This window comes from Rhipicephalus sanguineus, chromosome 2 (genome assembly GCF_013339695.2).
Source record: "Rhipicephalus sanguineus isolate Rsan-2018 chromosome 2, BIME_Rsan_1.4, whole genome shotgun sequence".
Lineage (NCBI taxonomy): Eukaryota > Metazoa > Arthropoda > Arachnida > Ixodida > Ixodidae > Rhipicephalus > Rhipicephalus sanguineus.
Window position 1 is genome coordinate 6179676 of NC_051177.1, and position 27881 is coordinate 6207556.

Genomic DNA, 27881 nt, shown 5'->3' on the forward strand with positions numbered 1-27881 from the left:
TTCGTGCACGCTGGCGCCGTTCAAGTCGTACTTGGTGTGCGCATCGTGTAACATTTAAGCATTCCCAAACCATACCCAATTACACAATATTCACGCGATACGCCCACCACTCTGCGACGCATTTACTCGAGTTCCCCCCATCCCTCCCCCGTGGGAAGATGCGGTTTTTTGCTCGCACGCCACGCGGGCACGCGCAGGGAGGTATCTTCAAGATGGGCGAACCAATCGTATTCCAATGCGCGTGCTTGCGCGTTTGCGACGCCGCTTCGTCGTCTTCTCAGCGGCGTCAGGACACCTCATCACACTGGGGTTTAACGTCCCAAGACCACGATATGATTATAAGGGACGCCGTAGGTGAGGGCTCCGGAAATTTCGACCACCTGGGGTTCTTTAATGTGCACCTTAATGTAGGTACGCGGGCCTCAAACGTTTTCGCCTCCGTCGAAAATGCAGCCGCCGCGGCCGGGATTTGATCCCGCGACCTTCGGGTCAGCAGCCGATGGCCTTAAGCACTAGACCACCGTGGCGGGTCTATTCTGCATTGAGGCCAAGGACGTCTTACTGTTAGGTCACAAAGATATTATAGACGGCGGCGCAGTGTTTATCGCTTGCTATTTTTCGAGGAATCGCCTCTTGTCTAGTACGCTTCTCAAGCGGTTATGCAAGCAGCACCGCCTACAACAAGACCCCACAACCGCCGCTTCTACTCCGGGAGAGGACCACTGCTGCCAGTATTATTGAAAAATCATCGGTATGTGTCGTCACTCTTTCATCTGTTTCGTCATTCACACAGCGTACGCCCGCGGAAGATTAATTGGGTGCTCTCAAAGCCACTTTGAGTACAAATCTCAATGCGTCCCCGACTGATGTCTTTTAAATGCGAAGCATTTCTTAGCGAACCTCTGGCACTTTGAGCGTTTCTATCTATCTATCTATCTATCTATCTATCTATCTATCTATCTATCTATCTATCTATCTATCTATCTATCTATCTATCTAGCCGCCTACGTCTGGGTGCTTTCATGATCGCCTCCTTAATTTGGTGTAGACCAAAATTTGCATGAGAAGGTAAGAGGATTTGACGAATATGATTGCCGGGTCATGACATGAATACCGTTAAAATCCTGTCGCGTACGTCGTCAAACCCTTTCCACTAGACACGTATGGCACATACCCGTTTACCACGGGCCGCGGTGTACGGGTATGCGCCACAGGTGATTGACAGTTTACATCTACCCAGGAACGGCAAGAACAGACATTGGTAACTTAAATGCTAGAGCGTTAAGGAAAACCAACATCGGCAGCGTTGACTCAACGAATGGAAAGAATGAAAATTAGGATCCCAGGCGCAATCGAACCCAAGCATTCTGCGTGGCAATCAGGTATTCTGCCACTGAGCCACGCCAGGTCTATAATCTGGTTTGGAAAAGCAGCCTACGCAGGCGTACTATCGCGGGATCGTCAATTGTGGTTGTGGTGCTGGCTATCTAATTTTACAAGAAAGCAATAAACACTACATGATACTCCTACGATGTGTACTCCTACGATATAGGCGTCATATCAGATGAACGTCTGTAGTTCCAATGTTGGCTCCGCTTTTATAGCAGTCGAATAAACGTTACATTTGTATTCCTTTGATTCAGCAAGCTATATTGAAGCAATGCTCGACCCCGGAGGAATACATTAACGAAAGTTACATATGATATCCACATCACCGCACCGCAAGGTGCACTTCGTCCACCAGAACGACGCAGTGTCCTCTTCATTTCTTACGAGGCTGGGCATTGGCCTCATGCTCACCGAGGATGATGCCAGATTAATTGACAGCCGCTTTGTAGACTAGGCTACGTAGGCCACATACGCCCAGGTAGTCTACGAATACGACAAACACCATCCACTGAAGTTGGTCTACGTAGCACTATCCAGGCCTAACAGCCTCGACGGCCTATACCTCACCAACGCGAAGGGTGGCTTCAGGTTCGGACATGTCGCTGGCTCTGTCGACAGACAATTTGTCGACGAAATGACCGAGGCATCCACGAATTCGAACAGCTCTACTATACCACATACTTCACTACACATGGACCCCTCGACGCCACGATCACGATCGGATCCTATAACAAGTCATGACCAGCAGCTGGTGCTCACTGGTCACGGTGATGATGCCCTTGTTCAAGAACTGTCAAGAACTTCTTGCACACATGCACACGGGTTCGTGAAAGGTGCGTGCGTTCTCGGGACACGTATAAGCACTACATATCAGCTTACCGCTTCTGGTGTTGCTAATACGGACGATGCCATTGGCAGCGTTACCCAACCGTAAACAACTGGTTATATAACACACATGCGGCTCTTCTACATATATATGTGTGCTTATAAAATATATACAAATCTTTAGCGTCATTTTGTAACGTGTCGCTCAGTAAAAAAAGTTACGCCACAGTCACCTACCCGCCACATGCTTCGCATAACATCGACTCCCACGGTACGTGGGATCTGCCCAATTTTTTTTTGCTGACCATATTATTCAAACACAAAACTTGCTTTGATGTCTGTTCGGATGGCCTGGGTCAAACAACAGCGGCCGCTCATAGTATCGAAACAGACGGATCTCGCATCATTCGACGTCGCCTTGACCATGCATCAGCTTCTGAACGCAACGCTACAGAAGAACAAGTCAACGACATGCTCGCACGCAACTTCGGCAAGCGCTTGGACGTCTCCTGTAGTGCCAGTTTAGAAAAATCACTGCTCGCGGAGTGATTTTACGTTGATTATAGAGCACTGAACAATATTACCCGTAAGGACGTCGTCTATCCTGTGCCTCGGATTGACCATGCTCTTGATACATTTGTCACCGTCAGTACAGTGAAGGAAACCAGAGGGATGCACACGTTTCGCTTCGGCTATTTACTTTTTCAACCAACATAAAGAATAGATTACACACATGAGGTACTGTTGTCTATATTGTATCTCTAATGGCTGATTCGGCATTTTTGATTACAAGTCCAAATCACAAAACTAATTTCGCTGCACGTAAACGACAATAAAGTCCGAATTTACTTTCGTTGGCGGCAGTTGACATCCGGTGTTGCACTTGACGCTTGCTGGAGCCCTCGGTGCGTAGCCGGGGGAACGACTTGAGACCAGGGACCGGAGCCGAAGTGGGTTCTCTCCAAACGCAGACACTGTGCGTCTTCCTTTCGCCCGAGCCACGGTGTAAAAGTAGTCAGGTGTTCACACTGCGCGCGCCTAAGCTGCCAGAAAATGTTCGGTCATAGCTCTGTTGAGCGCAGCGCCATCTAATGACTCGAGGTGGAGAGTGCCTGCTGGTAGCATGGCCTCCGAGATGGAGGGCGCGCGGCGGGTTTCTCTCCGGCCGTCCCAATCACCGCGCTCCCCAGCAAAAAATAAACGAACATCGCGTCGCGCGCCCGGGTACCGCGAGATGGCGCACTCACTTGGGATTCCGTTGGCAGCGGAGACTGCGGCAGAAAGCAGAGCGCACGGGATTACAGCGTGCGCATGTTTCTTTTTCTGCGTACGAGCAAGCATTGCCGCCAGGATCTTCTGGATGCACTGAAGGCAAGTATTTACAATTTACAGAGAAAAGCACGCCAACTGCTGAATTTTCCTGATGTAAATTATTGTAAGGAGGTATCAATTCCTCTGTGGTAGTGTTACTTTTTTTCATTACGGTCCATTTTGTCTCGGCGCGAAATATGTTGATTTGAGAATATTACAGGGGAGTTCTGGCATTCTTCCTTTCTGGAGACGTGTATGGGTGAAAAGTGGGCTAATTTTCGTGGTTGAATCATATTGCGCTCCTATCGTGCCACATCGTTTTACTATTTGATCGCGTACGGATATTTATGAGTTGGTCAACCGAAGCACGGTTACGCTCTAGATAACTGAGTGTCCTGGTGATGTCACTGAAGTAAGATGATAAGTAATTTTGCCGGAATATTGTTGAAGGCTTCGATTAGCCGACCTACATTTACTCCACACGTCGTTCACAGTGAAAGTGCCCGAGTTGTCATCGCCTCCGGTTTCGTCATACAGATTTTGCTTATGTTTTGCTAGCACAATGGCAATATCGGTATCGTGTTCATTTACTGTGCTCTCGACTGTATCCAAATCAATCAATCGATCATAAATGAACAAAACGAGCCTGTAACCAGTCCGTGGTCGTCGCAGAACCGGCGACTTTCAGTATAGACAGCGCCTCCTCTATTTTTCTGTGCCTGGGCGAAGGAGCGGAGCGCAATGGAAACCGACCGTCGGCGTTAGTGCGGGTTTTAGCCGCCGGGCGCCGCCACCGTAGTAGACCAGCCGTCGCGTCGTCGCTCGCGGAAACGTATGCCGTGGCTGCATTCGAAGCTGCTATATGGTTCAGTTTTCGGCTGTATTCGCTTTGTTTAAAGTACAATGAAAACTTGTAAACTGGAATCATGAAGCACTTGTCGTTCTGGGCAACCAGCCCATTTCGAAGTCATGTGTCTTTCGCGGCTATTTGATCGAGACGCTCGCGCGTCGTCTGCTAGCCCGATACCAGAGAGCGCATGCCAGTGATGCGCGAAAAATTGTTCTATCACAGTTAAGTTCGCTTGACTGAGAGTCGGTTTTTGACTGTCTGAAAGTCGATTTTCGAAAGCAACATTTGCCAAGAGCTTGGGCGTTTAAAGTTCCCCCATGCGTGCTACCATCTACTGGTTTAGCACACTATACGCAAGCCTGGAGTTTATGCGCTAAATAGCATGAAATGTCACTAGACTGCTTCCAGAGATATAAGTGATCGCCCGTTCCCTTCGTGAAGCTTTTGAGAATTACATTTGTTGCCACCGGGAGAAAGCAACAGCTGGTGCCAGAAAAAGAGGAACTATGCCAAGTGACTCGACCGTTTCAGAGCTTAAAGCAGTTAAATCGTGATGGTACGAAAAACAAACAAAAACAGCTACATATGCCGCGCGCTTCCTCGAACACTGACCGATGTGTGTGAACAGACCCTGTCGTTCAAGTATAAAGTCGTAGCAGTCGTAGTGCCGGCTCTCAACTTGAGCCAATGTGAAAGGCGTGAAAAATGGCGCGGCCTGTTGTCAGTTGCTGGAGCTCGTCTTTGTATTTGTCGACGGATTGTTGTAGCCTCAGTATCTGGCTCCTCAGGTATCTTTCTTTTCTCTTCCATTTGCCCTTTTCGGTAGTGAGCAAAGTATAGAGGTCGAATCTCTGTCGACCTGGATGCTTTTAACGCATGGGGCAGCCTACTCAGCCTTGTGCACTCATTTATTGTGACACTGTACGTAATGATTGTCGGTTTTTTTCGCCGGTAGCGCATGTGGTATCCATGGGCTCCGTATCTTCAGCTTCGGGACCTAATGTCAGCGCTGCGTGCACATGGCGGCGATCGCGAGCCAGCGTTGCTACTAGTACTACATGCATTCGTTGAGTGTTCGGACGCGACACGGAAAAAGAAGATGGCTTTCGCCTTTCAGTCGTCTTAGATAAATGCATAGGGGAACCTGTGAGATTTTTTTTTTCTTTTTCAATAAAGGGAAATAAAAAAAGACAATAGTTATTTCTTTCGGTTCCATTTGCAGAGTGCAACACAACAGTATGACATACTAAGGTTGCAATAGCCTAAATTAGAACATAAAACGCGAATACTATCAAACTCGAGTGCAAGTATCGAACCGGCAGCACGGCCTGACAGACTGCCTGCGGAATACGTACAGCGGGGATGGAAATAAACGCGAACATGCGGCATCTCTATTCTTTGCTGTTTCGCATTTATTTTCAAGTGGTTATAGCCCGGATTATTGATGCAAAGACGACGACATCCATGACAAAATAAAAGACCATGTAGCACCTTTTAATTGCCACCACAGTTAGAGCGTGATGAAAACAGCGCGCCGCTATGTTCGCGTTTCTTTCCATCCCGCTGTACCTGTGAAAGCCTGCAACAAGCACAAATGCAATTAAACTCGGATGCAAACACGAATTCGCGAGCTTCTTGATACGCGCGGCCGTACAGCGCCAGCTTCCCGTGGATGGATGGATGGATGCTATGAGCGTCCCCTTTAAAACGGGGCGGTGACATGTCTGCCACCAGGCTCGAAGAAAAAAAAGAAGAAAAAAAAAGCTTCCTTGTTTCATGTTGGCCTAATACCTTATCTACATTGATTAAATCTATGTTATTATACCAAAAAATTTAAATTCACGGTCCATCTCTCTGCCTCTTAAGGCAGAATGACCTTATTTTTCCCCCATTATTTATTTTTGTTCTTTATCTCTACTTTTCTGCCACCAATACTCTGACCGTCTCTTACTTATTTCTATCGCGGACGTATGCAGCTTTCCATTGTTGTCCCTAAAACCCAAGGCTTCATGTAGACTCGTGCCCACACGTATACCTGGGTGAATATCGCCACATTCAATCAGTACATGTTCCATCGTTTCCTTAGTTCCCCCGCAGCATGTACATTGTTCTTCTTCGTTACTGAATCTCGCTTTATAACTACGCGTTCTAAGGCAGCCCGACCTTGCTTCAAACAGTAAAGCGCTTCCCCTTGAATTATCATAAAACATTTCCCTCCTTATTTCGTTTTTTCCCTTTCGGTAGTTACTCAGAGCCGGCTTCTTTTCCATCGCTGTCATCCAATAAGTCCTCTCCGCCTCTCTGACCTTCCGCTTAATGCTCCTTGTTGCCATATCGCCCGCACTGCTAGCCGTATATTTACTGGTGAGCCTCCTAGTTCTTTTTCTCCACTGCGTGTCAACGCTTTTTCTATACAAATACCTGAAAACCTTCTCTGCCCATCTACTGTTCTTCATTTTCCTCAGCCTCTCTTCGAATCTCATTTTGCTCTGAGCTTCCCTCACTTCAAAGCCTGTCCATCCCATATCACCCTTTACCGCCTCATTGGTCGTCTTCCCGTGAGCGCCCAACGCGAGGCGGCCCACCGTCCTTTGATTTACATCCATTCCTGATTGTACCTCTGACTTCATGCACACTACTGAGCTCCCAAATGTAAGCCCCGGGACCATCACACCCTTCCACAGCCCTCGAAGCACCTCGTACCTATTGTATCCCCATAAAGCTCTGTGCTTCATAATTGCAGCATTCCTCTTTCCCTTTGCTACCGATGCTTTCTCTTGTACCTCCATATATCTATACCCCTCATTTAACCATACTCCGAGGTACTTGTACTCGCTTACCCTCAGTATTTTTTGGCCCTGTATAAAGACCGCATGGTCTTCGTGATCATTGAATACCATCAATCCACATTTTGTTGCACTAAATCCTAGTCCTAGAGCCTCACATTCCCTTCCGCATATATCTGCCAGTCGCTGTATATCATCTTGACTGTCCGCAAATAAGACAATATCATCAGCATAAAATAGACCTGGAAGCTTCTACTCAATCATCGTGCCGACCTGTGACAAATTAAATCCAATGTTGCTACCTTCCAGCGCTTTTTCCATCCTCACCATGTACAGCATAACAGCGGGGACAAAGGACATCCCTGTCTCAGCCCCTTGCTAATTTCAACGCTGTCCTTGCTACTTATTCCTTCCCATTCTATACAAACTGTATTTTCTCGGTATATTTCCCTCAAAAGCTGTATACAGTCGTCACCTATGCCCACTTCCTTCAGTATATCCAACAAAATTTCCTGATTAACGTTGTCATACCCCCCGGTAATATCTAGATAAGCTACGTATAAGGGCCTGTTTTCTATTTTCGATATTTCTATACACTGGGTAAGAACAAACAGATTATCGTCTAACCGCCTGTCAATTCGAAATCCATTCTGAAGTTCTCCCAAAATATCATTTTGTTCTACCCACGCTTCTATTTTTAATTTTACTGCCTGCATCGCCAACCTGTATAGCACCGATGTAATGGTAGTCTACTTGCACAGCGCCACCACGCGGCAGCGGCGAGCGGACGCGGAGCGCGCGCTCGACGGCCCGAGGAGAGCGTTCGCCCAGGCACTGAAAAATAGAGGAGGCGCTGGTCTAGACCACGGTCTAGACGTATGGTGACCGCCTGCAACCTCCTCCCTGTCTCCTGCGGAGCGACGGGAGGTAGCTGGAAAGGGAAATTGGGAAAGCCTCGTGGGCGAGTGCGATGCATTGTGCGCTATGCGAGTGCGTCTTTCGCGCCAGACTTGATGGCGCCGGCGACATCGCGAGGAGAGAGCATGACGATTGCTGATGCCGAGTGCCGAGTTTGGTCGGCTCAGTTAGCGTTCCCGTCCTGCGTGTGCTCGACCTTATTTCTTTGTAACGCGCTCATGCTGCGGCGTTTGCGCGGTTTTTTATCTTGCGTGCTTGTGTCGCTGGCGTTCTGCGTAAAGAATACAAAATTGTGGCGTGGAAGTGGAAATGAATGTTTGATTCAATAGCAGTGATTTATTAATTGAAGTTGCAGACTACTTACGGCTATATGACTGAAACTATATAACAGCGCTGTATTTTTGTTGTTGTTAGAGAAAATGCTGTGAGGTCCTGTGTCTTCTCTTTAATTTCAGGAATATGGCATACTGCTCCGTACCCTTCTGCAAGTGAAGGCCACAATCTGCCACTTCACTCTGTGCGGATAATGCTTCCTTTATGCCGATGTCACTTTTTTACTTCTTTGCGCTGCTGACACGGCATTCACCTGTGATACAATGCCTGTAAAGCATTCCGTATAGAAGGAAGTGCCTGCAAGTTGTTAATAAAGTAAATATAAACAAAGTGTTCCTAATGAAAAATTTGAGTGCTTCTGTACGTGTGTTTTCATTTCGCTGTATGTTACACCGAAGGAAATAATGCACAAAGGAAGCAAGCACCGATACCTGCTTTTTGCGATACTGCTTCCAAACGAACTGCTTCCGTCGCAGGCCTAAAATCTAGCTTGCAACATTATCAACATATCTATTGTGGGCTCGGGGCCAGTGGTCGACCGAAGTCCTCAGAGAACACGTAGGGGACAAGAAAAACGCGCTTAATTTACGAACGCCCGGCAACGACTGATCGGTCTTTAGCGGCAGGGCGAGCGTGAGCCCGGGGCGTCATCACGCTCAGCCTCACCATCGTTCTTTTTTTTTTCTTCTCCTTCGCTAGCGCCCCCATACTATACAGACCGCAAATTTCGAAGCATAGTAAGTTTCTAGCACATGCGGATCTCTTGCAGAGGCATCGCTTTTCTAAGAGCTCTAATAAAGGTTGCGCAAATCTAGAGCAAAAAAAAAGCCCATTTGAGAATCGACAGGACCCGGCATTGACTTGGCCTCTCGTACACCTTGACCAGACATTTCCAAATCAGCGCGAGGTTAATAAAAGCGCAAAACCATTTATTTCCTCGCCACATGCAAGCTGCGCCAACAGCGCGGCAGCTTTTCCGATCCCAAGTAAGTGCGCCGCGGTGCGAAGAAAAGAGCGCGCCACGCCCACCTCGGTGAATACGCTCTCTCCGTGCGATTGGGACGGCCGGAGAAAAACCCGCCGCGCGCCCGCCATCTCGGAGGCCATGCTAGTAGCCGAACCACGGTGGTGCCGCGCATGGAGGAAGGAAACCTCAGGACAAGCCCTATCGTATCCCAATGCATTGCGAAAAGTATGGCGGAAGTGACGTCAAATTTATGGGGGTAAACCACAGATTGAGGAAAAACTGCAATGACGCAAAGAAGACGGGGACGAAGCGAGGACACGAACAGACAAACACGGGCACCAACTCCAAACTGTTTATTGTCAGACACCGCGTCGATTTATATAGGCTGCCGAACAAGGTAATCCCATAACAGAAATTTAGACATGGCAGAACTAACAATTCATCATGAGCCACTAATACAGAGTCAAGGCATACACCGGAACTGCACTAACGCGGTCGAACTATGAAAACATGCCATCACCTATATATGAACACGTGCCAACCCTAGTGAGAGGCAAAATGAGCATCGCACAATATAAACTTTACATGTCTAAAGGCTATCTTTCAAAAAGATAGCTTCTTTGTCGCTCAGTGATGGGGCGCTAACGCACTGGCTACCTGCCGTTTTCATTAAAAACGCTTCAATTGTCTCCCTATCAAGGGAGACAATTGCAGCGCACAACCACTGCAAGCGCTGTGGTTGTGCGCCACACTTCAGCCAAACCACGTTTCTAAGGCAGCTGCACTGAGGTGTTCCTCCTTCTTCTCTGTGTTTCGTCGTTTGCGCTGAAAACCACTCATCATGTTTAACGCAATCCAACTCGCCCAAATGGCGGTTCCTTTTGCTCCTAGTCTGCGAGTTGAGTAGGGTGCAAGTCCAATAAGAGCCGTATTGACGGTCTATTTCGTTGTTATTTTCGTTACTGCCGTAGGAACAACTTGGAGCAAAGTTCGTGATTCTTTTTTAGCAGAAGGCTGACAAGGAGCGAAGGTCGGCGCGCGGGCGGCGGAGAGTGTCGATTATACTTTGGCCGCTTAGGCGCGCGCAGTGTCAACGCCTGAACATTCTTACACCGCGGCACGGTGTTGACGCTGATTTTTGCCCGGAGCCGGGACCGTGGGGCCCGCGCAGGGGCAATTCCTGTTCTGCTGTACGATTCGGGGGGCCCGCTTGCGGGGGCGGCTTCGAATTCGCACTGTCTGGCGACGTCTTCTCTTGGGGCAAATTCACTTGGCATTTGATTATTCAACCAAGTGCATTTGAATGTGCACACTCATGACAACCTTACAAGGTGATGAATATTTTTGCAGCCTCGACTAGCGCTCGGGCTGTTTACAGATACCGGTGCATGAATACGATAAAGAGAAAACTTCGTTTTGCCACCCCTCTTTGAATTCAATGTGATGCCTTTTGCATTATGCAATGCCCCGACCACGTTTGAACCAATGATAGATAGCGTACTGCGTGGATCGAAATGAAACACCTATCTTTGCTGCCTGGATGGCATTGTGATATTTTCACCAGCTTTTCACAGCACCTCGAACGCCTAGAGGAAGTCATAATACGTGTCTGGATAAGGCCGGTATCCAGCTAAATGCTACGAAGTATCCGTTTGCGAGTGGCAGAATCAAAGTATTAGGTGACGTGGTCAGTAAACATGCAATTGAGCTTGATCCCGACAATATTGTTGGTCTACTTGACTTTCGAACCACAACTTGGCCGCTTCCTCGGCTCAGCGTCGTGCGTAATTTCGCCATTGTCGGAGCTCATCTTAACAAACTTCCGAGCGCGCACTTTATCCTGTCGGATGACTGTGAAGCCGCTTTTCCCAAGCGATGTTTCACACGAGGGTCCAGTGCTTCGCCATTTCGACCCAGCAGTGCCCTACACACAAGTGGACATGGAATTGGCAACGCGGAACCACACTTCCGAAGAGTAATTGTCGTGGTCTGCGCGAACCGTACGCTTTTCCCAGCTGAGCGAAATCCCCAAGCAAGAACGCCATCATATGGTTCATATGTACAAAGAAAAGACGTGTCCACCGCGGGATGACGCAGGACAACGTCAAAAAGAACTAAGAAAAGAGAAACTTTTTTTCAAAGCGGCATATTACTGGTCATTGGTTTCTCGCTATTCGTGCAAAATTTTCGGCGGGCCATCAAATTGCTTCTTTGTTACGCGACATCACAAGTCTGCGAAAACTCGCGGCGTTAAAAATGAAGTGTGCACAGTAGACAGCGCATTACTATGCAGAACATTAACTAAACTTTTTAGTTGCAGCCTGGTAGTGTCTCATTGTGAACGCAATTAAAGAAGGCTGCCCACCTATCTCATTGGCAGCGGCTACTTATAGGAGCTGGCGAGATGGATTCATATACCTGTAATGGATACCTTCACTTTTAGTATAACGATGTTGTCTTTGCGCGTACACAACTCCCTGTGAACTCCTCATTGTTGAGAGAGAGGTATACAGAGAGAAATAAACATTATTGGGAGCAGACACAATCTTTTGCAGGTCGTCAGTTTTCTTAGTCCAGAAAACTGTGGACCCTGACAATCTCAATTAGATCAAGTGAAGAGGCAAAGGTGAAAGCTGGGCTTATCAATGTGCTTGAGTCCACTGCCTTATTTATAGGCGGCTGCGATCGCTGCAGGCTACCATATGATCAGCAAGGTGAAGCATGTTAATCGGAGACTAAATCAGGAACCGGCTCGGCACAGCTAAAATACTCGACACTTCTGCGCACTCGTCAGCTCACAGCAGCTTGGATATGGAGCAGCGGCGATGATATTCATTTTCAAAGAAACTAAATTTCCTGTAAGAGGAAGAGCTTTGGATCGTGCTATAAAACGTTTGCTGGTTCCCACCCGTATCTGCGTCGCTGATTAAGTAAATTTCAGTCCAGGCAGAACAAAATATTATCATGACAGATTGTTCAATGTTACAAAGCCCCTGCTGAGCGCTGGCCTTCTCTGCAACGCCCGAGTGCAAGGCGCCAACGCGTCGCATAAGCAGCCCGCTCCGCAGAGAGCCTACAGTGCGTGGTCCTGAGACACGGTGGACAGTCGTCACAGCAGAATTGTCGGGCAACTTTTAATAAATAATTACGTGAGTGCTGCGTTCAAGTAAAACTTTGCCTCACTTGTTAGTTTCCCAGTCTGCAGCCGACAATGACCATTGTCGAAAGTGGGGGGGGGGGGCTCCGCACCCCTAACTTTTCTCAGTGGGGGGGGGGGGGGTGCTACGCCCTTTTTGCCCCCGGCAGATACGCCTATGGGCCTCTAGCACCATCCATAAGATGACGTCCGCATACCATCCACAAACAAATTGTCTTATTGAGCGCTTTCATCGAACTTTGTCTGACATGGTCTCCATGTATGTCCCACCGACCTACAAGGACTGGGACACTTGTTTTCTTCACACTTGTCTATAATACTGCCGTACAGCGCACGACAGTTTACAGCCTCGTGCGCCGTCTTTTGTCTGTTCGCCCTCTGCGTCCCCACTGCCCGCGTCACCGTGACACAACACAGCGAGCATAGAGGAGAGTGTCTTTCATTCCCAGGTGCTCCCGTGTTCGCAAACCGGGGCTCTGTGAAAAATTTCTTTGCAGATATCTTGGTCCATACAGAGTGCTTAAAGGTAGCGCGTCGCTCCTATGAGCTCGGCAACTGACTGTGTCGCAGCAGCACCGAAATCACCCGCGTTTTACGCCTAAAGCCATGTATTCGCTCTTTCTACCCTTGCTAACTGGTTTATTGTAACGGCGGGATAGTTCGTGTGAGCGCTATGTTGTTCATCAGTAGATACAATTCACCGCGATCATCATTATCGTTTCTCTCGCTCTGCCTTAGCACGAATGTGGGCGATCTACCGTCGTACCGGACGGCGTACATATATAAGTATGAGAGGTGGCACTCCAAGAAACTTGAAGTGCCACCTCTCATACTTATACGGCAACCAAAGGCAACCACTCCTTCGATAGATAGATAGATAGATAGATAGATAGATAGATAGATAGATAGATAGATAGATAGATAGATAGATAGATAGATAGATAGATAGATAGATAGATAGATAGATAGATAGATAGATAGATAGATAGATAGATAGATAGATGCTTGGCTTGGCGTGCGCGTTCGCGTGCGGGCTACACAAATGTTTTATGTTTGTCCGCGGTTCTCAAATAGGCGTACGCGAAGCCATTTCTGGGGGTCCACGAAACCCATCCTCGAAGAAAATGAAAAGGGTTGCTGATCCCTCTGTCACAGGAATCGGTATAACAAGAAAGTGAAACCTGTCGTTACAGAAGTAGTTCATTGTTTATAGATCATTAGTATATGAGAGCTTGTACAATGTCTACTGTTGTTTGGCAGATATTGCCTGCTTGAGGTGGACGCACTCACGTTGACGCCTAGTGGCACATCTCCGTACCGACGACTAACGCCCGTGATCATGACTTAACCCTTGCAGTAGCTGAAGTTCTTCACATGTACATGGACACCGTATATGGTGAACTCCGCGAAAATATGGCATCAACAAGCGCATAATGAACACTGATACTCGATATGCACTCCTTCAAAGCGTCGTGAAACGCGAAGAGAAGCGCTACTCGCGTCGTGTCTTCCTCTAGCCTGGCCGTTAATTCTTAAAGGGTGAGCGGGGAACGCGGTGCGACAGCCATACAAGTGTCGGAGAGCTATTTCTCGATATGGATGGATGCTATGAGCGAGGCTTCTGCTCAAGCCACCACCTCGCGGTGTGTTAAAGGGCCCCTCACGAGGTGAAATAGCGAATTTTAGTTAGACATTGGAAGTTGTTGCGAGCCCACTAAAGAGCGTTATGCCACAAGAATTTTTCTAATTGATCCGTTAGAAGCTGAGAAAAATAATATGTTGTAGAGGCGCGAAACCACGATGCGAGGAGGCGAGCTGCAAACCCTCGCCACTCGCCCCGTGAGCCTTCGCAAGCCAAATCCCTTCCCTGCCCTCTTTGGCACGCGAGCAGGAGGATCACATAACGCATACGCATGAACACGTCATGCGCACACAATGTCACGAGCGCATGAAGTGCTCGAACCAGCCCGAGCCCCCGAGACGCGAGCGGTGTTGTGGCAGCGTTCTCTGCGCTTCATCTCTGCAAGTTATGCCGAATGCGCCTTCGCCGATCACTTGGCTTTTAACCTATCACTGAGCACGAAAGCTGCGACACTTTTACGGACGCGAGACTACCGGTGTGCCGCATGAACATCTAGTTAGTAGCGGGAGGATAAATGAGCCTAATGAGCGCTGGAACGCGGTAGAAATCGTTATGAAGGATGGCGTCTGCACGATGCGCAAAGCACGAGAAAGCGAACGCGTGTGAAACGGAGGTAAATTAGTCTCGAATCTCGCTGCGATTCGCAGTAAAAAATTAAAAAAAGAAAACGCACACATTCCGTTTGTGTGTTTAATTATTGCTCTCAAGTTTTATTCATCCATGCAAGCAACAAATTACACAAACTACACATCGTGTCAAATAATTATCGCACTGTCACGTGCTACTGTTGGCGACGTCAGAGCACAGTCGTCTACGTAGAGAAGCGACGTCACAGCACTACCATCTACGTAGGGCCATTCTACCGTCATCTCCTCATTCTCTGGCCGCGCGGCCGCGAGAAGAAGGGCAAGCAGCGTCAAGCTTGACCCATTTACGCGGCGCGTAGCGTTGCAAATTTTGGCAGACGTAATCGTGAACGCCCAGTGCATGCATTGCGCTCGTCAGCTCAAAATTGTCAAACCTGGTGAGGGGCCCTCTAAAGCATTGACGAAATTCCATTTCATTGGAAACGCGCTGAATCGGACGATCGAAGCAACGGCGCGTTTTTTCTTTTTTTTCCGTGCCTGTGTGTCACACATGTCACCGCCCTGTTATAGAGGAGACGCTTAGCATCCATCCATCCATCCATCCCCGGTGGTGGACCCCGGCATAAAACAAAACAAATCACAGCATATCCACGGAGTGAATGATGATGAGTGGGCGAAGCTGCGGAGGTTCATCGGTAAACCGTGAATCTTCCGTGAATTCTGCCCAGTACATCATCACCGACGTGAGATCGGGCGCGTTTATACTAAAGGTTCGATGAGTTATGACGACTTGTAGCTCACTTTAATTTTACATGTACGCTGTGAATTTTCATTGTTTAGAAAACCATTGCTTTAGAAAACATCTGGCGTCTTTCGTTAAGCAGCTGGCGTCTTTTCGTTTTGCTTTAGAAACATCTGGCGTTCTTTCGTTTTGCTTTTACAAAACATTTGGCGTCTTTCGTTGGTTTATTTCATCAATCAACGGCGTTTTGAACAAAATTTTTATTGTTTAATCACGCACAGGAGAAATCTCACCAGGCACTACCTCGGAGGTAAACAATGCCTGCTAATGGGAATGAGAGACAGAAGAAGTAGGCTTTTAGCTAACACTTACACTTCTACTACTAACGTTTCCTATTGGAACATGCCAATGGCAGCTAATGGGGAATGACAGACAGAAGAAGTCGGCTTTTAGTTAACGCGCACGCTGCGAATTTTTTATTGTTCAACAACGCACAGGAAAAATCTCCCACCGGCACCACCTTGGAGGTCAAGATCTGGTACTAGCGTTACGACTGGTTACGCACTACGACTACGAGGGACGAACGGGTGCCGCCTTAAGGAGCTTCGCCCCTAAAAAAAAGCTTTTATTGAAGGCACGCTATGTCCCCTGACAGCGGCCCCTTTTGAATTTCGGTATGCATCTCCACATAAGACTGTTTTATTGCGGTAGGGTTGACTTACGTTTTTCCTTCTCTATGAGATGGCTGTAAGGCTTGTTGCAGTTTTCTGCGTCATATGCTTTTTACAGGCTTGCATATTTGAAGATAAGCATGGCTAGAAACGGGTGGAATATAGCCGCACAACTTATTCACAAGCTGTTGAGGTTGAATTGGTGAGACACATTATGTTTTGGGCAGGGAGAAAGAAAGGGCAACTTTTCTCTCTGACTGCAAAGGCTCCCTCATCACAGTCCACAAGGGGTCCCCAACCACGGTGTTTCAGCCCTTTGACAAAAGGTCTTTTAGCGAACCTGGGTTGTTTATTTTTTTCTTACTCATCTGAGGTTTGCGTTCTTCAAAAGATCACATACTAGAACCAACCAGATAGAAAACTGCTGAACATGGAAAGTCGCTGGAGCTCATATTTGGACAAGTGTAACTGTTTTCGTCTGCGTATGATCAGGCTGCGCAGCCACGGCTCAGATATGCTGGCTACTGCCTTCAGAAAGCCCGACACTTTGTATTGTCAGTCAAGAGTGCAATTCCAGTTATTGACAAATTACTTGCAGATATTACGTGGTTTCACTGCGAAGTACCAACGCATCAAACTGAATAAAAAAATTCGGCAGATCACACGTACCGTGGGAATCGATGTTATGTGAAGCATGCACGGGATGGTGACTGTGGCGTAATTTTTCACATTGAGCGAAACGTTACCGAATGATGCTAGAGAAATATGGAAGTGGTATACGCACACTCATATGTTGAAGAGTCGCATATGTGCTATATAACCAGTTGTTTACAGTTACATAACGATGCCAAGAGCAACATAGGTGTTAGCAACACCAGACGCGGCAAGTTGATATGTAGTGCTTATATTCTTCAATACTGGATAGCGCGAATCCGAAAAGGACGAAGAAGGAACACAGATGCACGGGACAGGCGTTACTCGGAACTAAGCTTCATTCAGGAAAGTTTCCCTAGGTATATACACAGCCGAGTGGCACGCGCATCTGTCTTCAGCTTCCTCACTTTCCCTGCGTCCGCCGCGGTGGTGTAGCGGTTAAGGTGCTCGGCTGCTGACCCGAAGGTCGCGAGTTCGATCCCGGCAGCGGCGGTCGCATTTCGATGGAGGCAAAATGAAAGATGCCCATGTTCTGTGCGATCTCGGTACACGGTAAAGAATACCCGATGGTCGAAATTTCCGGAGGTCTTCGCTGCGGCGTCTGTCGTAATCATATCTTGGTTTTGGGACATAAAACCCCAACAATTCATATCATTATCACGTTCCTCGTATGCCAAAGTGTGTGTTCGTGGTTGCTGTGTTTATTGAGACTCTTTATCACCTGTGACACATAACCGCATAACATAAACTCTGGTTTACGGACGGGTATGTGCCACATGTGACTGAGAGAAAGGGTTTCATGATGCACGCGACAGGTATTTTGCGTTATTCATGTCATGAGCAGCTAATCGTGTTCGTCATACACTGATCCCCTGCTATGCCAATTTTGGTATATTACAAATAATGGAGACGACCAGGAGAGCGCCCCGACGCAGGCGGCTAGATAGATAGATAGATAGATAGATAGATAGATAGATACGTAGATAGAAACGGCCAAAGTGCCCGAGGTCTGCTAAGAAATGCTTCGCATTTATAAAACGCCAGGCCTGCGCGGAAAGCGCAGCACAGTTACAGCGAAAGCTGGAAGAGCGGCATTTCTAGAGCCCGTTATAAACTCTCTTGAGGATACTAATACAAGTACATTAGCAACGTACCCACTACGCCACAAATCATAATTTTTGGGAAGTTGGGAAGCACCCACCACGACATTATTCGTTATTCTGCGGAGATGCGAGGTACGATCGGTGAGGCATTATGTATACTTTGTTATTGCGGTGGTTGATGACGATGAAGAATTATGGCTGAGCCTTTTGTAATGGGTTGGAAGCTTTAAACGACCCACTATTTACGTAATTACGCCCTGTCGTTATTTAACTGTCCCACCACGCTTTATAACATACGTTATCCGGAGAAACGGAGAGAGAGAGAGAGAGAAGGAATAAACTTTATTAAGAGCCTGAAGAAATGGATCATGGGAGCCTTATGGCCTTCCTCGCTAACCAATAGAAGTGCACTTGCCAGGAACACAATACGCGATAAATCATCATAATTCTTGTGAAGTAGGGAAGCAGCAACTATGCAATTTTTCGTCATTCTGCGGAGAACCGTGGTACTCGCTAAACACCTGTAAGGCATTATGTGCACTTCGTTGATGCTATGGCTGATGACGATGAATAATTATCGTAGAGGGCTTTGTAATGGGTTGGAAGCACTCAACAACCCACTCGTTGCGCAATTAGCATTGTGTGACGCCCGGTTACAGAATTCGCGTTTGTGTGACGCCTGGTTGTTATTTTACTCTTTTAGCACACTACATTACATATGTTAATGTGGTTCCTTCCCGACATGAAGCCTGTATAGGGTCTTTTCGCAACGCTGTTTCAAGCACCGGCATGCCCCTGAGGTAGAACACTGGGCTCCCACGCAAAGGGCCCAGGTTCAAACCTCGTTCCATGCTGGGAATTTTTTCTTATTTCCTTTTATTGCGATAGCAATTATATGGACAGTCTCGGCTGAATTTTGCCGTTGCCGTTGCCGTCGTCATGCACCGTATAAGTATGTATATATATATATATAGATATATATATATATATATATATATATATATATATATATAAGCCCCAAAGAAAAATAATTCAGAAAAATGCTTCCGAAGCGCGGAATCGAACCAGGGACCTCTTGCTCCGCAGCGAGTGGCGGTAACCATTTCGCCACGAAACGCAGATCCTCCACATAGCTAACGGCGAGCGTTATACCCTTTACCTGTGGACGGACTCAGAGACGCTAGGCGCTTATAGGCGTTTCTTCATTACCAGCGAGATGGCGCTAGGAGCGCGACGGGCGGATTCAAAAGTCGTCGGCGAGCTCGCTCACTTCTTATATTTGCGCAGGGAGAACCTTGCCCTTCCGCTGTCTGTTCGTGCGGTTTTCTCGTGCTGAGGGGAAGAGGGATGTTTCACGCTTTCACCGCGATGTCCGCGTTCATGTTACAGAGCGTACGAAAGTCACTCGAGCTCAAGGGACGCCGCTAAACGAACAAACAGAAGATGAGCGCGAACTATCAAGTGTCACAGCTCGACACTTGAAGCACTCTAGTTTCCTTCGCTGCTTTGGCCGCCTTTGCAACAGGAGCGCTGTTCAAACTGAGAGTATCCATTGGCGAGCCTCACTCCATATAGCATTAGTTTCTTGCTATCGCATTCATTGCTTCGCCCTTGCGGCAAAGCTGTGACTTTTTACAGCGAAAGCTGTTATGAGATCATTTCACCGGCCGTTTTTGGCGCCGTAGTTGTCCGCCGCCGCCGGTGTCCGTAACCAGTATCGCTCGAAATAAGGAAAAAAACGAAATAAGAAAAAAAAACTCCAGCATAAAACGAGGTTCGAACCTGGGCCCCCTGCGTGGGAGCCCAGTATTCAACCTCTGAGCCATGCCGGTGCTTGAAACTGCTTTGCAAAAAGGTCCTATACGGGCTTCATGTCGGAAAGGAACCACATTAGTATATGCAATATAGCGTGGTAGATGAGTAAAATAAGCACCAAGCGTCGCACAACGCGAATTTGGTAACCAGGCGTCACACAATGCGAATTGCGCAACGAGTAGATTGTTGAATACTTCCAACCCATTACATAGGGCTCTGCCATAATTCTTCGTCGTCATCAGGCACAGCATCAACAAAGTGTGCATAATGCCTTCCATGCGTTTAGCAGGTACCATGGCTTTCCGTAGAACGGCGAAAAAGGGCACAGTGCCTGCTGCCCTACTTCTCAAAAATTTCAATGATTTATAGCGTAGCGGTTTCCTCGCAAGTGCACTTGTATTGGTTGCCAAGGAAGCCCATAAGCGCATGATCCATTTCCTCGGGGTCTCAGTAAAATTACAATGATTTAGAGCGTAGTGGGTTCCTCGCAAGTGCACTTGTACTGGTTGCCAAGGAAGCCCATAAGCGCATGATCCATTTCCTCGGCGCCTCAGTAAAGTTCTTCGCCCCCCCCCCCCCCGTCTCTCTCCCACGTCAACGTATGTTATACAGCACGACGGGATATTGAAATAGCGACCGAGCGTCACCCAATGCAAATTACATAACTGGTGGGCCGTTTAAAGCTTCCAACCCATTACAAAGGGCTGAGCCATATTTGTTCATCGTCATCAGTCGTCGCGTCAACAAAGTGCACATAATGCCTTACATACGTGTAGCTGGTGCCTCGATTCTCCGCAGAATGACGAATAATGGCTTAGTAGGTGCTTCCCAACTTCACAAAAATTGTGATTTATGGCGTAGTGGGTACCTTTCTAGTGTACTTGTATTGTAGCCCCAAGAGAGCTTACAACGGGGTCTAGAAACGCCGCTCTTCCAGCTTTCGCTATGACTGTGCTGCGGTTTCAGCGCAGGCCTGGCGTTTTTTTTTCTTATTTCGTGCGATAGTGGTTACGGACACCCGCGGCGGACAACTACGGCGCCAAAAATGGCCGTTGAAATGATCTCATAACAGCTTTCGCTGTAAAACATCGTGGAGCTGGCACAACCATTTGTTCGCTACAGCACAGCAGCTGTCACACTGCCCTCGAAGCACTTACCTTGATCCAAACTTCCGTCGTTCATTCGCAGGATCCGGGAGATCCATCTTTGCATGTGCCTGTAACATAAAGGAAGCCGAAACGAGAGTTATGGACGAGCGGTGCAGGCATCCGCCGTGGCTCTCACTCCATACAAATGGCACGAAGCGGCAGACTGGCAGCGCGAGTTCGATCGTGAAATGGAATTAGGGGAAGCCGCTGAACGACCAAGAAGGATGCGCCTCACGGGTTTCTCTTGACCGTCCGGGCTTCACAGGCACACACCGACGTCCTTCAGCCGAGCATGGGTCCGAACATGAACCAGTACGCGCTTTCGTCCTCTTTTGCTTCGCTCCCAGAACTCGTCTACGGCGTGGCGTGTAATAGCTCTCGTGGGGGAGAGAGCGAGTGCTGAGAGGGAGAGAGAGACATTCTTGAAAGAGAACCACATCCACGGGGTGAATGATGATGAGTGGGGCGAAGCTCCGGAGGAAGTCATCGATAAACCGTGAAACTCTGACGTGAAATTCACCCAGTACATCATATAAAGAGTGTGGAACACAGTGAATATATTAACCCTTTACTGCCGGTTGTCGCGAATTCGCGACATACCGAAAGACGCCGATTAAGTAACACACGAAACGCGTTGATGCCTTCACCGGCGGCTGTCACGTATTTGCGGCGAACGTAGCTTTCAGCACGAGACATCGAGCGCCATTGCATGTAAGGTATTGCAAGCTGGAACCCAGTGTTGTGCATCAGTTGCCGGCAGAGCGCGAAGCACGTGCAACAGCTCTCACTTCTTCGTTGTTTTCAGCCCCAGGGACGTAAGTTCCATCTCATATAAAATTTTTTTGATGTGCACGCATACAAGAGGTTGCACACGGCATGTCACGTTGTTTTGAAGTACGTTATTTCCTGCGCTATCTTCGCTTCTGTGGTATGTCGCGAATTCGCGACATCCGGCATTTGAGTCAGTCGATGATGACTGCCGGTATGACAATTTCATGGTGGACTTCTGCTCATTTTATGGGGAAAAAAGGCTTCGCGCGCGCTTGCCACCTGAAAATAAAAGTGACGACAGCTGTTTCAGTGACAGCGAAGACGACGATGTTCATCCCGATCCTCATTCAAAAGCACCAGTGTCTTCATCGAGCAGTGAGGATGAAGACGAAGATGTGGTAGACCAGCCAAGCTAGTTTCTCTCTAAAACATGCAGTGCGGTGGAAGAAAAAGACTGTCAAGAACAGCGGGAAATTCCACACTGGGAAACCGCTCATCATCAGTGTGACACTGCCCGAGCTCCTATTCAATATTTCAAGGAATCTTTTATGAGACCTTCACGGAACGCATCGTTCAGCAGAGCAATCTGTTTGCGACGCAGAAAAATCCGAACAAAGGATTGGCTCTGTCTCGTGGTGAGCTAGACATATTTCTCGGTGCCGTCACCTTCATGTCATTCTGTCGGCTCCCAAGAAGTCGGCTATACTGGGCACATACTAGGGCACACATGGTGGCCGACACGATGTCACGTGATTGGTTAGGAGGCAATAAAGTCAAACTTGCATTTACCAACAATGACGACGCCAAGTTACGTTGCCCTGAACGCTTCATTGATACGGCGATGCCATAGTTGCGTTGCACTGAACATATTGAGCTATAACGGCAAGGCTAGAGGAAAGACACGACGCGCGTAGCTTTTCTTCGCGTTCCACGACGCGAGGTCGGTAGCATGCCCAACGAAAGACAACGGAACGCGATCGTGCAAGTGCTCCGGCTTCGCATCGCCTCATGATCCCATTTAGCCAAACATCTTGCTCAAGGTGTGCTTTGCGTTTTTCGTAGGAATAATTTCTTTATCATGTACAGTACTCACGGATTCAAATGAGACATCAAGTTTTTCAGTGTAACGACTAGTGTGCGCAATAACCCTCCGGATAACCGTGTCAGGTCGCGACGAATCTGGTCTCTAAATATAGTGTTGCCTCTGATCTACGTCTTCAACTCAAAATTAAGCCGATGTGATTCGAACTGAAGACGCTGCAAACGAAGGAATGTGTGTTACTTAGCCCTAAGTTGTCCTATTTCAATCCGTGAGCACTGTACATTAAGACGAAAAGTGGAAAGCTCACTAGAGTATATCGCCCGCAAAGTATGTCTTTTAGTGTGATTAAATCAAAGAACACTACGATGTCTTGTAAATTATGATATCTAGTGAATTGCTCATCTAGTGAACAATTCATTAAACTAGAGATGGCTACGTACTACTACTACTACAGAGGAGGGAACGACCCACACCCTAAGGATCTTCGCCCCTAAAAAAGTCTTTATGCGGCGGGATTCGATCCACCGTACCCACGATCCGAAGGCGAGCGTCTTAACCACTCGGCTATCCTGACGCGCTAGCAGAGCGCAGCATAGCCTTTTTATACACTCTTAATCATGTCCTGCTTAAAGTGGCTGTCTATAGCCCGGAAAAGACACGAAAAATCTTACGCCTATAAACTGTTTGTTTAGCCGGCACAGCCTATACTCGCCGACAACTTTTCTTGGCACTGAAGGGAAAGCTACGGGGGCGGAGCGTCTGCACATGTACTGCTACGCGAAGTAGTCCGGTTTGGAGCGCGTCTCGTAACGCCGTGGAGTGTGATGGCTAGCGGTGCACTTCGACGCAAACGCTGCTTAGCGTTTAAGGTACGGGTAAAAGGCGCGACTTTTTCACGCACGCAAAAAAAGTAAAGTGACAACGTGTAAAAAAAAGGAAATGCAGATATCTCGCTCGTGTGCGCTGCGTTCCGTCACAAAAAGCTACATGTAGAAAATGAAGGAGCATTTTATACATCTCACGCAGAAAATACGGACGCCATTGTGGGACTACATCCATTAGCGGTAGGATATGTGCATTGTGGCTCTGTAGCCTTCGCTTCAATGCCAAGAAAAGTTGTCCGCGTTTATAGGCGATGCGCAAAGCGCCGACGACGCCATCTGCCGCCATGGCTCGGAAGCGCTCGCGGGGCCCGGCGAGCAGTGTTCCCGCGAGCGTCTATACGCGAGTGCACGGATGGATGTGTTTTTCATCGTGATTTAACGATTCTGGCGGGCCTCAGCGATGTGGAAAAATACCTGCTGCGTTGTAGGCTGCTCAAACACACACAAAAAATCGCCAGGAACGCACATCTACAGGTTTCCGGTGCTATTTCACGAGCGAAAGCGACGGCGGCGGTGGATTGCGGCTGTACGACGTAGAAGCTAAGCAATCGCGCTTTGTTTACGGCAGTGTTAGAACGATTACCGTGTTTTTATTTCTTCTTTTTTGTCGCTACGTTTTCAGCGAACGCTACTACGTTTACATTTGGTCGCCTCGCCTGCATTGTAGACACTACAATTCACATGAGGTTGTTATTACTGATAAGACGCGATACCTTGGCTCACTTGAAAAACGAATGGCGCGAAGCGAAATGCGAGAGAATGTAGGGCAGGTGACGGCTCCTTTAAAAAAGCGCCGTGGAATCACACGTGTGCTGTACGAAATCGGCTGCATTCTACCTATTGATGGCACTGGAATGCGATCATCGGTGCAGAATGTTCGCTGTGCGCTTCTGCACCGATGATGACAAGCTTATCGTTTATTTTTTCACAAGTTTATCGTGCTGGTTTCAAAGTTTTACCAACGCTGACCCTTCACGTGGCCGACCCTGTGAAATCTATACGCCGGTGCGACAGCGCTCCCTCAAAATCTACTATATCAGCACATGGCACGTAAACGAAGCTACTGTGTCGAGAAAAAACATTCGTTCACGCCTCAACGCATGCAGGCGTTAGTGATCGGGACGTTGTAAAGAAAGCGGTGTACTTACGATGAGCTCCACTTCGTAGGAGAAGCTTGTTGTCGATTGTCTGTGACAAACACTTGTCGCGTATGGGGACATTGTCGTCCCACACAGCTGTGACATCGGACACATGTCCACTATTATAAAGTGCGGCTCCTTTGCGCACACTGTCGCCGCAAAAGTAATTATCTGGGATGCGCACAACCGGCGAATCGCACGCGCGCGAATGAGGCGTCTGCTACGCGACCCGCGAGCGGTTCCGACGGCCGCCGCTACGCGGCTTTCAGTGGCGCCCCTATAGGCGCTGCGCATCGCGGATAGGTGGCGCCGCCCGTAGCCGTCGCTCGGCGTAGTAGCTTTCTCTGCGGCTCATCTCATAGGCGGGACTCAATATAGGCCGGAGATTTTTCGTCTCGAATCCCAGCTAGTTGAATGCCGGCTATAGAGATCTCCTCGTTCCACGTGACCACCTGTCCTGGCTACGGTGAGTACTACCTACGGTGCGTGCCGGCTTTGGCGCATCCTAGCTATAGTCGGTGTACGAAGCGGCGAAAAAGAATGATAGCTGATCCCTCCCTCATAGGAATCGGTATAACACGAAAGTGAAACGTGTCGTCACAGAAGTAGTTTATTGTTTATAGTGCATTGATATATGGAGATCTTGTACAATATCTACTCTTATTTGGCAGATATAGCATCGCTTGATGTGGACGCATCACAGTCACATTGACGCCTAGTGGCACATCTCCGTACCGACGACAAACGCCCATGATCATGATTTAACACTTGCGGTAGCTGAAGTTCTTAACATATACGTGGACACCGCACATGGTGAATCCCGCGCAAAGATGGCATCAACGAGCACATAATAAACACTAATGCTCGATATGCACTCCTTCAAAGCGTCGTGAAATGCGAAGGGAAACGCTAGGCGTGTCGTGTCTTCCCTCTTGCCTGACCGTTACTTCTCACAGGGCGAGCGGGGAACGCGGTGCGACAGCCAGGCGAGCGTCGGAGAGCTATTTGTCGATCTGGATGGATGCTATGAGCGAGGCTTGCGCGAAAGCCGCCACCACACGGTGTGTTAAAGTGTTGACGAAATTAAACTTGTATTGGAAGCGCGCCGAATGGGGCGGTCGTAGCAGCGGCGCGTTTTTTTTTCGAGCCTGGTGACACAATCATAGCATCCATCCATCCACGAGCACTGTGAGTCGCAAGTGTGAAAGATAAAAGGCGCGTTCATGTCGCCTCCGCAATGTGTTTGGCGGTAGCTCAGTGGTCTAAACGCCTGCCAGCCATTGTCGGGGACCAAGAGGTCATGAGTTCGATTCCCCCCCAAGGGAACTTTTCTTATAGTCCATCTGATGGCGTTCATTTTGCCGACGTACTTCCGTGACGGAAATACATCATGAAAGTCTTGGTGGACCCCGGCATAAAACACTTTCGTGTTAAAAATTGATTTTAGGTCATCTTTTAAGCTATATTCGGGGATTTCGAGGCTTAGACACATATTTTATGACATACATAATCCATATACGGATATTACCCTTAGAAATAAACCAAAGATAAATTTACAATAAACACACGCGGATTCTAACTCGCGAACGCTCCATCAGCAAGCGCGTACGCTAACCACTACACCACATAACGCCGCGGCGAGGGTGGTAAAAAAATTCCACAGCACATCCACGGGGTGAATGATGATAAGTGGGGCGAAGCTCTCGTACGGCAGGATCTTGGCGGCGGCGTCGCGCAGCTTCACGCCCAGTACATCATAAACGACGTGTGATCGGGCCGGTTTATACTAAAGGGTCGGTGAGAGTCATGGCGACTTGCAGCTCACTTTAATTTTACATGTACGCTGTGAATTTTTATTGTTTAATCACGCACAGGAGAAATCTCACCAGGCACTACCTTGGAGGTAAACAATGTCTGCTAATGGGGAATGAGAGACAGAAGAAGTCGGCTTTTAGCTAACACTTACACTTCTACTTCTACTAACGTTTCCTACTGGAACATGCCAATGGCTGCTAATGGGGAATGAGAGACAGAAGAAGTCGGCTTTTAGTTAACGCGCAGGCTGCGAATTTTTATTGTTCAACAACGCACAGGAGAAATCTCCCACCGGCACCACCTTGGAGGTCAAGATCTGGTACTAGCGTTAAGACTGGTTACACACTACATACAGGGGACGAACGGGTGCCGCTATAAGGAGCTTCGCCCCTAAAAAACGGGGCTTTACATGCACCAATGCGTCGCTACACGCTCTGGCGTATTATTGCAGCGGAGGTCGTTATTATACATGTAGCGTTCACTGATACGCAAGGAGGCATTTTTTAAATGACGTTCGTGAAAATATATATGGTGTCATCCAAATTATTGCTGGGAGCATGCTTGAAGCGGATTTGCGCGCTTGGTATAAAAGATAAAACTGTTCCATATATATTTCGAACTGGCGCCTCAGTGACATTTAACGAATCTTGGCGTGCATAATACCCGGGTTCTGTTAATGTTAGCCGTCATCTTGTTGCCTTTCGTGGATTGAATGAGTTTTCAACGTCACGCCTCACTTGCCATGAAACGTGTGCTCGGAATCCATCTGCGGCCACTGCACAGCCACGTAGCCGATTACCGACGGAGAATCGCCGTGTTCTCAGTAACGTCGCTGGCCGCTTCACCGCCGACGGTTACCGGGCCGGTAGCCGATATCGTCACAAAGCCTATTCAGTTTATTTCGAAGCCGTAGTCGACCGTGCATCAGCCCAAACCGCTCACGCTCATGAGCCAGGATGTTATACCAGAGAACATCTACCACTTTAAAGAACGGCAACTGCACCTTTCGCTGTAGTACGGAAATAAGGGTAGCGGCGGCGTACTGAACTGCAATAGAGCGAGGCGAGGTGGCGCTGCAAGTACTATCATCATCATTAGACAAGCGCGTTTTTGCGGCTGGTTCGCGCTGGTCGTGCTACTACGCGTTGTTGTGCCTCAGCACAAAGGCCACAATGTCGCCGACTTTTCAACAAAGAGGGTCCCTGGAAAACGGCGTCTTCGCCCAGCGGGCCCCGACAGCTGACACCAGTCGTCATGACTTCACGCTGCTTAACGACTGAGAGCAGCATTCCTGAGGGCGACAGAAGGGACAGACAATGGCGCTTCCAACAC

The 27881-nt window shown here is 48.2% G+C and overlaps 1 protein-coding gene across 1 annotated transcript in view; it reads right to left on the reverse strand.

Moving 5' to 3' along the window:
• The window catches only part of LOC119382366 (transient-receptor-potential-like protein), a 604781-nt gene extending 583795 nt beyond the window's left edge, over positions 1–20986 (reverse strand). Inside the window, exon 1 of the mRNA XM_049412186.1 lies at positions 20908–20986. Coding sequence (XP_049268143.1) covers positions 20908–20975 — 68 coding nt within the window. The 5' untranslated portion in view covers positions 20976–20986. The remainder of the gene's footprint in view (positions 1–20907) is intronic.
• Positions 20987–27881: the final 6895 nt, after the last annotated feature.